This window comes from Littorina saxatilis, linkage group LG15 (genome assembly GCF_037325665.1).
Source record: "Littorina saxatilis isolate snail1 linkage group LG15, US_GU_Lsax_2.0, whole genome shotgun sequence".
Classification (NCBI taxonomy): Eukaryota; Metazoa; Mollusca; class Gastropoda; order Littorinimorpha; family Littorinidae; genus Littorina; species Littorina saxatilis.
In genome coordinates this window covers 33,624,377-33,639,759 of record NC_090259.1, presented here as the reverse complement: position 1 = coordinate 33,639,759, position 15,383 = coordinate 33,624,377, and the positions used below count along the sequence as shown (strand labels likewise).

At 43.7% G+C, this 15,383-nt stretch overlaps 1 protein-coding gene across 1 annotated transcript in view; it reads right to left on the bottom strand.

Moving 5' to 3' along the window:
• LOC138949126 (abnormal spindle-like microcephaly-associated protein homolog) overlaps positions 1-15,383 on the bottom strand; it is a 49,695-nt gene that overhangs the window by 18,241 nt on the left and 16,071 nt on the right. Inside the window, exons 12-14 of the mRNA XM_070320885.1 lie at positions 14,112-14,197; positions 13,368-13,488; positions 12,786-12,886 (exon numbers count right to left, since the gene is read on the bottom strand). Of these exons, the coding sequence (XP_070176986.1) occupies positions 12,786-12,886; positions 13,368-13,488; positions 14,112-14,197 (308 nt within the window). The remainder of the gene's footprint in view (positions 1-12,785; positions 12,887-13,367; positions 13,489-14,111; positions 14,198-15,383) is intronic.

Below are 15,383 nucleotides of genomic sequence, written 5' to 3'. Positions count from 1 at the left end.
ACTCGTGGTTCATGTACATCTTGATTATTCTGGTTTTAACGGGTCCACAGTGGGTTAGCCTAAGGTCACGTGGGATGCTATGTCGTTTTTCACTCTGTTGCATCACTCACAGAGCAGTTGTTCAGTCACATGAGTGATAACCCTTTTTCGAAACGCTGTCGTTTCTGTCCACTTCCACACAACAACTCGCAAACACCACCAGGAGACCCCGTCTGGATGTGTCTTGGGTAATGCTACATTCCAACGACTAAGAATTTTGTCTCGATTTAGGTGTTCCCAGATTTTATCTGCGACGGTTCTAATGGCGTCAACAGTCCACCGTGTTGAATAGTCTTTTTCTTCTCTCTTTTTTTCTTCAAGGCGTTTGCAAACATCGCGTTTTAACTCACTAACAAACATCAAGAACAAACTGTTTCGCAGGTGATCTTTAACTTTGAGAATACCAGCCTCCAATTCTTCCAACATCTGCTCTAAAGAGGGACTGGCCGTCTCCAGCATGACTTTTTTTGTTTTGTGTACCTCTCTTTTCTTACTAGCACTCTTCTAACCCTCTCTCTACTTTGGTGGGTACGAGATGAAAGTGGTGGTGATGATTCCGCCCCTTCTTCTTATATAGACACATACACACACAAAACACACCCAATAAAAGAAATAAAACAGTTTACAGACCTAAACAAAAGACGATGCACGCGACCTCAGTTTCTTCTTAGCTGTTGGACCAAAAACCATACTCTTCGATCATTACTCCAAAGTCTGTTGGGAGAAAACACACGAAGCGTTCGAAATAAACTGGCTCCGCGGCTTTTCATCAAAACATAGTACAATACATACAAGCCACAGGCTGAACTCGTCAAGTCTTGCAAAAGACGTGGGTTGTACACGTGGGCTGAACTGTGTTTCAGCATAAAGTTTTCAATGGCGGGGTGCACGGGTGGTAAACCAAAACTATCAAAATATTCCGCTTGTCCCAGTCCATCAAACCAGACACACACCCAGTGTTCTCCCGGTCCTGTACTGCGATCTGTATTGATGACAAAAGCGCTTGGGCGTCGCGTATTCACCTGTCGTGGGAGTCTGTCTCTGGGAAACACACCTCGAAACACACGTCGGGTATGAATGTCTCTCCCCAACACTCGGCTAATGTCTTTGCTGTTCATAGTGCAAAATCAGTCAGGACCTGGCGAGAGCGATCAATCTCGATCATGCTGTCCATTTCACCATACACAATCACCATCACAGGCGCTGGAAGGGCTTGGTTGAACTTCAGCTCCAGACGCAGGGCACCGCTTTTCACCAGTTCAAACTGATCTCCATCCAGAAGACTGGGACTCAGGTCAAAACTGTAGATAGCATACCCCAGTTCAAAATCACGCAGCTCCATGTAAGATCCCGCATCTTTGTTGGCGACACCCGTAGACGTCATGAGACTGAAGAATGACCTCACATACTGGTGTTGTTCAAAGTTCGGTGTCAGGGGTTTGCCGGGAATCTGTTTCCCGTCTAGGTACAGGCTGAGAAAGGACAATCCTTGTGTCTTGAAGTGGTAGGGATTGCGTGAGGCTTGTCCGTTGAAAGCAGCGCTGTCCACCAAGCCAATCACCAGGCGGTTGGGTGTCTGACTCAGAAACAAGTTGTCCTGCACAGCACTGTGGTTGCCTGTGGGAATGGAGAAAGTCTTTACCACGACCCTTTTCAAAGGATACTTGGCCGTGCCTTTTTCCAGTGCTTTGGCGTGAGCGAGGCTCACAGCAGGGTTCAACTTGACTTTGCGAACAAACAGGGAGGCATGTGTAATGACACTGCGGAAACCCTGAAAGGGGTCAGGAGACATCAGGTGGAAGATGTTCTTGGAAGGAATGAGTCTGATCTTCACGTCCACGCCGTTCATCATGTAGCGTTCCTGGTGCATGATGTCAGCATGAAGTCGCCCCATCATGTCTGCCTCTCTGCTCCGCATGGTTTGCTCACGCCGTACCTTCAAACCCCAGTTGTCATCCCCTGCTGTATCATCCAGGTGGTTGGAGCTATCTCGGTAATACATGGCACTGGTGAGGTGACTTTTCTTGGCTTCTCGTCCATAGTTGAGGGTGGCTTCAATGTAGGCACGGTAGGGGTAGGTGTTCTCTGAATTGGTCACCAAGGTATCATTGAGACTGATATCCACCTGGGAAAACAGGCTGTGCATCCAGTAGTTGACAGGAGCCACAGGGGAGTCAGCCTCCAAGTTTGTTCCGTCTGCTTTGGTGATTTTAGCTCGCACATGGAGATACGTGTTGCTTAGATCCAGGTACTCGGATGTGGCACCACTGATGGCAAACTCAATAGGGGCTCCTGGGGCCAGAGTAGCTAGAGGATGATACTCTACAAACATTCCCTCCTGCACAGCTGTCTGTGTTGGGGGTACAGAAAACAAATCCAGTCCAGTATGTACACTTTCACATGACTGAGGGTGGGCAAGCGCCATGATGCTTATCCAAAAATATCGGCTGCTGTCGCCCTCCTTCTCTTCTTCTTCTGCCTCCCAGTCTGACCTTGGCGGTGTGGTGTAGATGATTTTATACGTTTCCTTGCAGGTTCTCCAGGTGGCGCGGCTGTTGTGCCTGTCACTCGACCCACGGCTTGGTGAAACAAGCGCTTCCCTGCATTGCTAGCTCTCTGCTGGAGTGACGACTTAACACTACGCCCAGACAGTACATCCTGAGCCACCTGCATACCTGTCCTAGCCCCCTCTTTCAGCAGAGCTTTTCCACCACTTCTCAAAAGAGGTACAAGGGCTCGACCAATACCCCCTAAGAGATTGCCAATGCCATGACCTCTGTAGTTTCTTCCTCCTACAAACACGGGGAGACCGTGGCCGACCTGGCTGCAGTAATAATCTTCATAGAGTTTTCCACTTCCCTGGAAAGGGGTTAGACGAACCATCTTTTACAAATGGTCGGTGCGTCTACGACGAAAATGAAGCGTCACGACCGTCTTCCCTTGCTCAAATGCGATAGGTTTTCCCGTGTCCGTTGTTAAAAGCATTTCCACCGTGTTGAACTGACAACGAGTCAGTGGCATGTAATGGGGTTTTTCAAATATATGATGAACGACTTCTTCAGTCTTCTTTTTAATCGGCACCGTCCGCAACAATGGGACTAATGTGTCTCCGACCACTCTTTCGCGCACCAAATCGCAGTACACGTATATTGCGTGAAAATCTTGATGTAAGTCCATCATAGCTTTACCGTCAAAGTGACCAGGGCCTATGATGCTTTGTTGGGTGACATCTGTTTTCAAAATTCTCATCAACTCGGGGCTCATCCACAGCGAGATATTTTTGAGTAATTTAACACGTACTTTTTTTGCTGCTTTGGTGTAATAAAACCTTACATAGTGCGTAAGACTTACATCAACCAAGAGCTGGTTTAGTGAGTCTATAAAAAAAGCAGGTGAATCATACAACCCCTCTGGTAAAACTAGAGTATCACAAGAAATAACAACACCTAATGGGACACAAATTCGAAACTGACACGTGTCTTTTTCCACATTTACATACGAGTTGTTAAACTGAATCTCAGCCAACCCACACTCGTAGTCGGTGCCCAGGTCAATTGTTTGAGGTAGTTTTGTGTAGTAGTGACTCGCGTTGTTGTCAGGGTAGTGCTGCAAGGAGCTGTTGCTGGGGAGTGTCAGGTAGAACATGATGAGTGAAGACGTTGTTACTGTACCAAGGGTGGATCAATGGAAGGATTAGGAAGCACGTAGCCGAGACAACTTCCCAGTAGGGCCACCCACAAGTTATCCGGTCCGCGACCGGTTGTCAGATTGAACAGAGACACTCCAATCACCACATAAATAAGGAGCATCTGACAAAGGAAGACAATCTCGCTCCGAGGGACACGACGTCCAAATACACGCCACAGCTTGGATGTTCTTGGTCGCTTAACAACACTGTCTGGTTCATCCAGAGGCGTATTAATCTTCTGAGTTTCCTCCATCAGAACCACTGAAGCTAGTCCGTGTAGGGGGTCAGTGCCGTCTGTGGAATCCAAGAATTGAATGACGGGTCATAGCCGAGCCATTTGACTAAATACTCTTTCTGTTTGCCTTTTCCAGGGCGTTGTTCCAAAACAGCTTCAATGCGGTATATTTCTTTCTCCCCCACTTTCTGCAGTTCCTGTTCATAAAAAGTCCCCAACAGTTCTTCTCCGTGATCATCTTTCAGCACATAGGTCACGGGTGTGGTTGTCTTGACTTGACTGATGGTAAAGAGTTCCTCTGTCCAAGAAGGCATATAACCTTTTTTAAAGACTCTTCTCGTCTTGCTGATTCGCACACGGTCTCCTATATTCAGTTTAGGTGGTTTGGAGAGAGTTGGACCACCATACAACCGTTGCCACACTTCCTCCTGATTAGCGATGGTTACGTCAGCAGGAGCTTTCTTAATACTGCGGTGGTAGGAATGATTGTAACCACGCACCAGCTTAGCCAAGACTTCCACATACCTCACTGAACTTGTTCTGGTGAAATACCTCCACAGTTTGTCTTTCAAGGTACGGTTGAAGCGCTCCGCCATTGAGGCTTTAATGTCATCATTTTCTGTCACAAAAAAGTGTACTTTTGTTTTGTCCAAAAAATCCTGGAACACCTTGTTTTTAAATTCGCTACCCTTATCTGTTTGTAGTCTCAGGGGTTGACGACCTCGGACAAAAATGCTTTTGAAGGCTGTCACCAGAGAGGCCCCTGTTTTGTCCTTCAAAGGCACCACCCACGCGTGTTTGCTCAGCACATCAATACATGTGAGTAGGTAGGTAAACCCGTCATTGTCTTTTCTCAGCGCTCTAACATCAATCAAATCTGCTTGCCACTGATGATCTATGCCACCCACGATAATACGACGACGAGTAAACTTTCGCCGCACAGGTTTGTGTAGTGTATAGGTGTCTTGAAAAGTCAACCACTTTTCAACTTGTTTTTGTTCTTGTCTGGTGGTTCTTCTCAAAGCCTCCACTCCACCCAAACTTCCAGGGAGTTGACTTTCATAATATCGACGTCGCAGCTTCTCAGCGACTTTTTTCATTTTCACTGGCATTCTGCTCAAGAATAAGATAGCCACGTCTTCTTCTTGGGCGATGGAGAAGGAAATGATACTCTTTCTGCAGAAGGAGATGCTGAGGAAGGAGTCACAATTCTTCTTCTTCTTCTTTTTGTCCTGGTGGGTGGTCTTCCTCTATCACCACCCTCGCTGTGCATCCACTCCCATCGCCCTGTGTGACCAATGAGTTCACGAGGGGCATTAACCGCTTTTAAACCTTTTGCAAACACTTCCCACCCTTGAGGATCAGGTGCATTTTTACGGTAACGAAGAGCATCATTCACCAGATCAGCCATGTTGGTTCCTTCTACTGTCTGTCCCTGGTACACGAGCTGCCCTTGATCATTCCACTTGATGTCAGAACTGTCCTTGGTTATATCCAAAAGCAACTGAGCCTTCTTCTTCAAGGTTTTCGGCACACTCTCCAACACTCGTTTTTCTACCCTAGCTAGGTCCTGAGGTTTCTCGACCTCATTTAGTTCTGTCAAAGGTTGTTTTGAGGGTTGTGCTATCTCCACTCTTCCAAGAGGTTTGTTTTTATATTCTTCAACACGCTTAAGAAACCGCCACAAGACTTGTTGGTAGGAGTCTGCTTTTTCATGTTTGTCCACATCCTTCTTGTCTAAAATACCCCGCATCACTTGATCCATGTCCTTCAAACTTTGTGAGGTGGCATCAGGTACTGGAGGTCCACCTGCAGAGTCCCGCAAAGAGTCCAACACACGTGGCTCAATCAAAATCATCTTTTTGGTATGCTCCATCGCATCAGAGACCCAGGGTCCCGAGCAAACCAGATACAATACCTAGCACAGGGTTCAAAAGAGCCTGAAGAAAACCGCCTTTCTGCAGGATTTGCTTTCGATGTTTGACAGATGTTGTTTTTTTGGCTAAGACCCGTAGGTTCTGTTTGTGTCGAGACAACCGTTTCTTCTGTGCGGGCGTCAGCTGCACATGGCCTTTTAAGATGTTCAGGGAGCACTCGCACAACGCATGGATCAAATCTGGAGAAGCTCCTTTCAATACGGCCTTAATCACGGCAGGCTTAGCCCCACACAACAATCGCAACATGGGTACATTTCTCTTCAGGCGTGTAGACATGGTTATTTTTGAAGGTACACTACAGGGTGCTCTGGTGGGAAAAGTTTTGTTCTCAGACGAAGATGATCGGGTGTCTCTTGTCGCAAGTCAAACAGCAAATAACCGTGAGGCATAGAAGTCGCATTTTTAAATGCCTCTTGGACATACTTTAGCTTCCCAGGGTACATCTGCTTGGCCAGATGGTTGATCTGTGAAGCATCCCGTGGGTTTTTAAACACCACCAGGTAGTGACTGTTCAAACTGATCGTCCTCTGCTCTTTGTTTTTTCCGAACAGGTTCTGTACAATATACATTACACTCAGATTCCGATGATGACTTTCTTTGGTGAATAGTTGTGTGACCTTGTCGTTTGTCTCACTCATCAAATCATCAATGATGACCAGTCGCCTTTTGACCCCTGTCCACTGTTCCACGTCGGGTAAACCCTCCACAAACGTCACATGTCTCATCTCATTGTAACCAGACTGCCACGCCCCATAACACCAAATCAATTCCTCTGGAGGGGGTGTCATCATATCTTGTAAGTGATTCAAATATTGTTTGACAAAATGAGTCTTCCCACTCCCTGTGGGACCGGCAATCACACAGGTAAAAGGATGTTTCCACCTTGGATCCATTTTCACATACTAAACTAAGATCCTATCCTTATCTTTATTTATTAATTTAAAAAAACCAAACATCTACTTTAAATTTTATATTCAAAACTAACTCACACACACACACACACACACACACACACACACACACACACACACACACACACACACATACACACACACACACACACACACACACACATTCACACTTTCTCTGCGCTTCGCGGAGCCCTCTCTCTTTAATAGCTATGTAGTTTGGTGCCCTGTCAGGGGGGGTGTCAGAGTAAGGAAATTAAACGGTATCCCTGCGCTTCGCGGAGCCCCCTCTCCGGTAAACCTCCAGAGGGGGTCATTGGGTGCTTACGCCTGAGTTATTGCACCACAGATACGCAAGACCTAAACATGTTAGAACTTGTTGATTGGTCAGCACCTAAAAATAGAAACGCGGGGAAAGAGGGGGTATAAATAAACTTCTTTTGGGGCTAACTCTTGAGTGTCTCTTCGACTTTACAAGTGGGTGGTGGTGAACAAAAACAACTATGGCGACCAACAGCAGCAGCAGCAGTGACGCTAACACAACGCCACAACCAGCTTCAACAGATTTGGTAAGTTGATTTTGTTTTTATATCTTGTAAAGATAAAAAAAATAAAGTAGCGTGTTACTTTTTTCTCAGACATAGCTTTTTAGAAAAATAAATGTTTTTATGTAAGATGTTTTTTTTTATATTGTTTTTTGTAGTTCAGACATAGTTTTTTTTTATTGCAGCGTAACCAATGCCCGCACTGTGAACAGGTTTTTACACAAAACTACAACCTTAACGCTCATGTTAACGAAGCCCATAACAAAGCCAGACCTTTTCTCTGTGCTATGTGCGGCAAGTCGTTTAGCAGAAAACACGGCCTTGCTCGGCATGAAAAAACCAAAAACTGCCAAGATGTTGCGAGTCGGACACCTCCACCACCAGCGCCGACAGTCGCTGGGTCCAAAAGAAAAAGTTCGTCTTCACAGGAAGCCCCTTCCCCCAAAAAGGGATTAAACAAACGAGCACTAGAAAAAGAAAAAATCAAAAAGTTACCTTTTGAAGAAAGACAAATGTACGAAAAGCATTGGAATTCTGTTAAAACTCATAAGCGGCCTGGTAAACTTCAGTCAACCTATACCATTCTCTGGAACCCTTGTTCTGATTTCCCTGATTGGGACGAGTCGCTTCTTGATCTGTTCCATGAACAAAACAAGCGCTTCAAAATCAATTTTTCTCACTCTTTTCTTCTCAAAAACAAAGAGTCGGGTGACTTGTCTTTCTTTCATGCCTCAGTCAATAACCACTCTGTCTTACAACGACCGCGCCTGATCAACTCAAAGCAGGACTTTCTTTCTTTTCTCGGTGAAATCAGTGACCATGACATTCTAGAACAAGTTAGACTCGAACGCCCAAACTCTCGGTATGCTGTTCACAGCATCATGTCTTCCAGTTTCTATGTCACGCCTTTGACTGACTTTCCTATCGGTTGTGCCTGTGGTAGTCTACCTGACTACATCACAAACACACAGTTCTTGCACAAGTTGCAAAAAGACGCGCATAATCATTTTCCTTATACTGATGGTCTGTGTCTCTTTCGCTGTCTTGCTTTGCACAAAGGAGCCTCGCGTCATTCTTTGCAAAAACCCACAAAAACCTTGTTCAAACAGTGGGCCGGACATTCTCCCCCTGTCCACTTTCCGGGGGTCACTTTGTTTCAACTTGAGTCGATTGAATCTGAATTTAAGGTGAACATAGATGTGTTTGAGTTTGACGAGAACCAAACACCTGTCTGTCTCGTTCCTCTGCGTCGTAGCGCTTACAAACATTCTGGCGTTATGCGTCTCTTGCGTTACAAAGACCATTTCATGTACATTTTAGACATTGATAAACTCGGTCATGCGTTGGCTTGTTCCAAATGCGGGAAACTCTGGTCGTCTTTGTTTAAAATGAATCGACATGAGCAGACTTGTCAGGGTGAGGGTTCAAAGGAAACGTTCAAAGGCGGGGTTTACTCACCACCTCAAAACATTTTTCAACAGCTACAAAACCACGGTGTTCAGGTAGCTACAGATTTTGTTTTTCCCTACAGAGCGACTTTTGATTTTGAGGTGTTTTTTGACACAGATAACCTGCCACAGACAAAATCAGTTGAGTCAAACTGTACACAGTATACAGCAAAACATATTCCTCTTTCTGTTTCTGTATGCAGTAATGTTCCCCATTTCACAGAACCAACCTGTTTTGTGAGTAAAGGTGACTCTCAAGAACTAGTGGATAGCATGGTTAACTACCTAGAACGTATCTCTGAAGCCTCCTGCGCCCTTCTTTGTGAAGAATTTAAAGATGTGTTTGATCAGTTGACTGAGATCGAAGAGACACAACAACACGAGACAGATAGCCTCAACATCCCCGTAGAAAGACTCAGACAGAAATTATATGAGTATTTACAAGAACTGCCTGTCGTAGGTTTCAATTCTTCTCGCTACGATCTGAATGTGATCAAACCTTTTCTCATTGAAAAGTTTGTCAAAGACAAAACAGCCCATAACGATCTTCCAAAAGACGAAAGTCAAACAGACCCTGTTTTTGAACCAGATGGTTTTGATACCGTGGGTGAAGAAGAAGAAGAGGAAGAAGAAGAAGAAGACAAAGAAGTCAAAACAGAGGGAAAAAAGAAGGCCCCTAAAAGACCCCCTTTCAAGTTTGTTGTTAAACGTAACAATCAGTATATGTGTCTTTGTACAGATAAACTTCGGTTTCTCGACATCAACAATTTTCTTGCGCCAGGTTTTAGTTATTCCAAGTACCTCAAGGCGTTCGGTGTCGAAGAGCAAAAGGGTTTTTTCTGTTATGAATACGTCACTAGTCTAAGTACACTAGATGAAAGAGAACTCCCACCCCATGCAGCTTTTTTTAGTAAGCTCAAAAACTCAAATATTTCTGATACAGAGTACGCTTTTTGTCAGCGTGTGTGGACTGAAAACAAAATGACGACTTTGAAGGATTTTTTGGAGTGGTACAACAACCTAGATACAGGGCCGTTTCTGGTTGCTTTGCAGCATCAGATTAGTATGTACGCTAGTCTGCGAGTTGATTTGCTGAAAGACGGTATTTCTGTCCCCGGTGTGACACTGAAGTATCTGTTTGACACGTTGTCTTCAGATACCTACTTTTCACTTTTTAACGAAAAACAAAAAGACGTTCACGCACTTTTGCGAAAGAACATTGTCGGGGGTCCGTCTATTGTCTTTCACAGATACCACGAAAAAGACAAAACATACATTCGTGGTAATCAAGACAAGCCGGTACAGTCTGTTCAGGGATTTGATGCAAATGCGCTGTATTTAGCTGCACTCATGCAAGACATGCCCACAGAGCACCCTGTCATTCGTAGAAAAGAAAACGCTTTTAAAGCGGAAAAAACAGATCCCTACGGTCAGCTAGCTCGGGAATGGTTGGAGTGGGTCATGGCATCAAAACAGATCCATCTCCAACATAAGTTTAACGCGAAAGAGAAGGCCCTTGGTCGAAAAAAGATTAGGGTTGATGGTTGGGATGCCGCAAATCAAATTTGCTATCAGTTTCACGGATGTTTGTTCCACGGGCATGACTGTTCTGTGACCGCCGGTAAAACGACTAACCCTGTCACCGGAAAAACACTAATTGAACTCAGAGAACATACAAGCAACATTACCAAATACTTGCGTGAGGATGTGGGTGTGACTATCGTCGAAAAATGGGAGTGTGAATGGTACGCAGACAAAAAACAAAACACCCACATTCAGACTTTTCTACAAGGTCGTTTTCCGACACTTAAACCCTTCCGGCATCCTTCTACCATCACAGATCAAACTGTCTTAGACGCGGTGCAAAACAAAACTTTGTTCGGGTTGGTACAGTGTGATATTTATGTACCTGACCATCTGAAAGAACATTTCAGTGAAATGCAGCCTATTTTCAAAAATGAGTCTGTCAGCCGAGAACAGATCGGGGATTTTATGAAAGACTACGCTGAAAAACACAAGCTCTTATCCCAACCACGCCGTACACTTGTTGGGAGTTACCACGGTGAACAAATTCTGCTAGCCACACCCCTCTTGTTTTGGTACGTGCAGCACGGGTTGGTTGTTGAAAACATCACGCTGATCGTAGAGTATCAACCCAAAACCTGTTTCCGTCAGTTTGGTGACAGCGTTTCAAACGCGAGACGAGCAGGGGACCAAGACCCGTCAAAAGCTATCTTAGCTGAAACTTTCAAACTGCTCGGTAACTCAGCCTACGGGAAAACCTTAACTAACGTGGCCAACCATCGTGATATTCATTACGTTTTGTCTGACGAGGCATCAAAACTGATCAACAACGGTCGTTTTCAAAAACTAACAGAAGTATCAGAGGTTGTCACTGAAGTAGAGATGACTAAAAAAAAAATCAACTGGTCACTTCCCTCTCAGATTGGTTACTTTGTTTACCAGTACGCTAAACTACGCATGTTGGAGTTTCATTTTGATTTTCTAGATAAGTTTGTGTCCAGAGCCGACTACCAGCTTTTGGAAATGGATACAGATTCTCTGTACATGGCGCTTAGCGCTTCAACGTTAGAAGAGGTGGTTCGTCCTGAACTGCGAGAGCAGTTTTACAAAGTGTATAACCAATGGTTCCCTGCACAAGCCTGTGACCAACACGAGGTAGCCTTCCAAAACACCCGTTTAGCTAACGCCCCATGGGACGCGACTCTCTGTCAGGCTTGTACAGCACGTGTCCAGTACGACAAACGAACACCCGGTCTCTTTAAAACCGAATACCAAGGAAATGCGTTCATTGGTTTGTGTTCTAAAACCTACTTTTGTGAGGGGGACAGTGGGAACAAATTTAGTTCAAAAGGTTTAAACAAAAACCAAAACAAACTGACAAAAGAGTCTTACCAACAGGTGCTTCTAAACACGGGTTTCAAGACAGACGGAAAGTCTATGTTCACTTATTCCCAAACCAGAAAGTCACTCTCGTTTTTCTACATCAAGCGTGTGATCGCTTCTGATGGGGTTTCAACCCTGCCTACACCCGTCTAACGGGTCTCTTTCTTTTTTGACTGTGATACCCGTCTAATGGGGCTCTTTCTTTTTTGACTGTGATACCGCCGCCTGTGATATGGTTAACATTCCAATGCCAAACAACTTTGTCGTTTTTGTAAATAAATTTGATAAGACATGTTTTGCTTCTGTAAATAATGCTCGTATTGTTTAATCCCAAAAAACCCCCAATGTGGCTTTGACATACCATGTCAAAACGGTCCCAAGCCCGTGAAAACACAGAGGGAGGGTCAATTACTGTCAGTACTCCAACTGCGATAAGCACCAATAAAAAAAAAAGCAGTAATTGACCCTATGGGGGCAATTACTGCAGGGGAGCAGTAATCCTGTCATTACCCCACCTGGAGTGGTCATTAGTACCGAGCAACAGGTACAGGCACATGAAATCACATGACAAAATATAAAACGCAATAAACCGTTTATCCGCAATATCTCCTTATCACTACTTAAACACAGGCACCTTAACCTATCACTTTATGCTGGTCCCTACCCTTGCGCATTGCGCATTGCGCAAATAAAAAGGGTCCGGTTTATACCTCTTTCCTACTACTCACAGCTAAGGAAATCCACTGTACAAGTTGTGTTAAAAAGGTGCATGCATTTTGACAGGTACGGATGTAGTTGTAAGGAACTATGTCAACATGGTCTCATCAATAAATACAGTTGTGTAATGCCTGTCCTAAGCTGTGACAGATTTCAGATTAACACAAAGACAATAGATATCATCACATTATTCTAAGAGAATGTTCAATGTTCAAAAAAGTAAACTGTTGAGATATTACCTGCACGTTTTGTTTTTTTTTGCTCTGAGAACTGAAAAGACTAAGTAGACATTTCAAATATGCTACTACATATGTGCTATAGCATTGTGTTTTTAGTGTTGTAGCCTTGTTGCCGTGGTTACCTTGACACCGTAGTGGAGGCAGACGGTACGACACCACTTGAGCAGCAGTTGTGTCAGGGGGTTGTCCATGGCCACGGTCACCCCTCCTGAGTCACGCCTCGCTGCACACATACACATGTCGAAAGAATTTTTATTCTCAGACTAATGCAGAATACAAAAAACAAACCCATCAACTCTTGTTTCAAAAGTCAAAGTCAGACACTTATACATTCAGTAAGCAGAACACTTCTGGTTGATCTGCAGGACTTATCTTGTCAGTGTAACTATGAAAGCGTGGATGTGCATACAAAATCATAACCTGATAATAATAGCGCATCTCTGTCCTTTTTCTTCCTTTTTAATTTATTTTTTCATTTGAAAGCAATCTCTGATTATCTGAATCTCTCTCTCTCCATTCTGTTTTTATTTTCTTCTTCGTTACTTGCTTTTCTTTTTTTCTTCTTTAAAAAAAACACACACTTTAGTTCTATTTTTTCCCCCGTCATCTATACTTTTTGATCATCCGAAATCTGATACTACAGCCTCTGAAAATGGCCTATCCTGAAAGACCACAACAATCTCCCAGTGCGCTGAAGCACTCACCCAAAGTCTCTGTGAGATGCGTGCGACTCAGCAGTCTCTGCATGCACAGCTTGACACGCAGCGTTCGCTCAAGCATGTCTACCTCTTCCTGCAGCTCATCTTCATTCAGCATGGCCATGGTCTGGTGAACACATGACAGGAATGCAGACAACTGACTAATTCCCGAAATAAGTTTTTATGGGTTATGGAAGAGTTGCTCTCCCTTGTTTTTGCATAAAAACACTGAGGCAAGGTACACATGACATTGGAAGTTTGCCCCCTACCTCCCACCCCCCCCCCCCCCCCCCCCTCTCCAACGAAAAATTGACAGTTATTTCCATTCATAGTCTATCACGCTACACTGACAGACCCAAGTGCCAGTCATAGGTGGCCAAGCATCAATGAACAATCGGCAACGAAAACCTGGAGAAAACTAAAGGCTATAAAGAAGACTCAGGACTCAAATTTTATAATTATTGTCTCTTCAGTGAGGAATTTACCAGGCTTTTACTATTAAAAAGCAAACATCGATCTAATTTGGGGCGGGTGTGCAAGGGTGTGTGTGCGTGCGGGAGGGGAGGGCGTGGGTGGGTGTCATTTTAAAATTTACATTCTAATGCAGGAATCTGATGCAAATCTTATCACATTTACAGATTTCTTATGTTTACATTTTCACCAAAATCTGTGACTTTGTTGAAAAGTGGGAGCCTTGATTATCAAAATAATACATTTTGGGGGGAATTCTAATAGACAAAAAAAGTCTACCTGGAAGAGGAAGATGAGTTTCCAGAGGAAGGCGAGCGTTTTCTCACGATGTCCATCCACAATGTCACGTGCATTTAGAGTGCCACCTGATGAAAATCAACACAACATTACTAAACTGATACAAACAACATTAACTAGTTAAAAGATTTAATGCCACTCAAGTCTTACCTAGGCAACTGCACACAGCAGCAAAAAATATAAGTTACATAACAAGTCGCGTAAGGCGAAATTACTACATTTAGTCAAGCTGTGGAACTCACAGAATGAAATTGAACGTAGTCCGCCGCTAGTGCAAAAGGCAGTGAAAGTGACGAGCCTGTTTGGCGCGGTAGCGGTTACGCTGTGCTTCATAACACGCTTTACTGTACCTCTCTTCGTTTTAACTTTCTGAGCGTGTTTTTAATCCAAACATATCATATCTATATGTTTTTGGAATCAGGAACCGACAAGGAATAAGATGAAAGTGTTTTTAAATTGATTTCAAAAATTTAATTTTGATCATAATTTTAATTTTTTTTAAATTTTCAGAGCTTGTTTTTAATCCAAATATAACATATTTATATGTTTTTGGAATCAGAAAATGATGAAGAATAAGATAAACATAAATTTGGATCGTTTTATAAAAATTTTTTTTTTTTTACAAATTTCAGATTTTTAATGACCAAAGTCATTAATTAATTTTTAAGCCACCAAGCTGAAATGCAATACTGAAGTCCGGCCTTCGTCGAAGAATGCTTGGCCAAAATTTCAATCAATTTGATTGAAAAATGAGGGTGTGACAGTGCCGCCTCAACTTTTACAAAAAGCCGGATATGACGTCATCAAAGACATAAATTTATCGAAAAAATTAAAAAAACATCAGGGGATATCATACCCAGGAACTCTCATGTCAAATTTCATAAAGATCGGTCCAGTAGTTTACTCTGAATCGCTCTACACACACACACGCACACACACACACAGACACCACGACCCTCATCTCGATTACCCCTCTATGTTAAAACATTTAGTCCAAACTTGACTAAATGTAAACAAGTCGCGTAAGGCGAAAATACAACATTTAGTCAAGTAGCTGTCGAACTCACAGAATGAAACTGAACGCAATGCCATTTTTCAGCAAGACCGTATACTCGTAGCATCGTCAGTCCACCGCTCATGGCAAAGGCAGTGAAATTGACAAGAAGAGCGGGGTAGTAGTTGCGCTAAGAAGGATAGCACGCTTTTCTGTACCTCTCTTTGTTTTAACTTTCTGAGCGTGTTTTTAATCCAAAC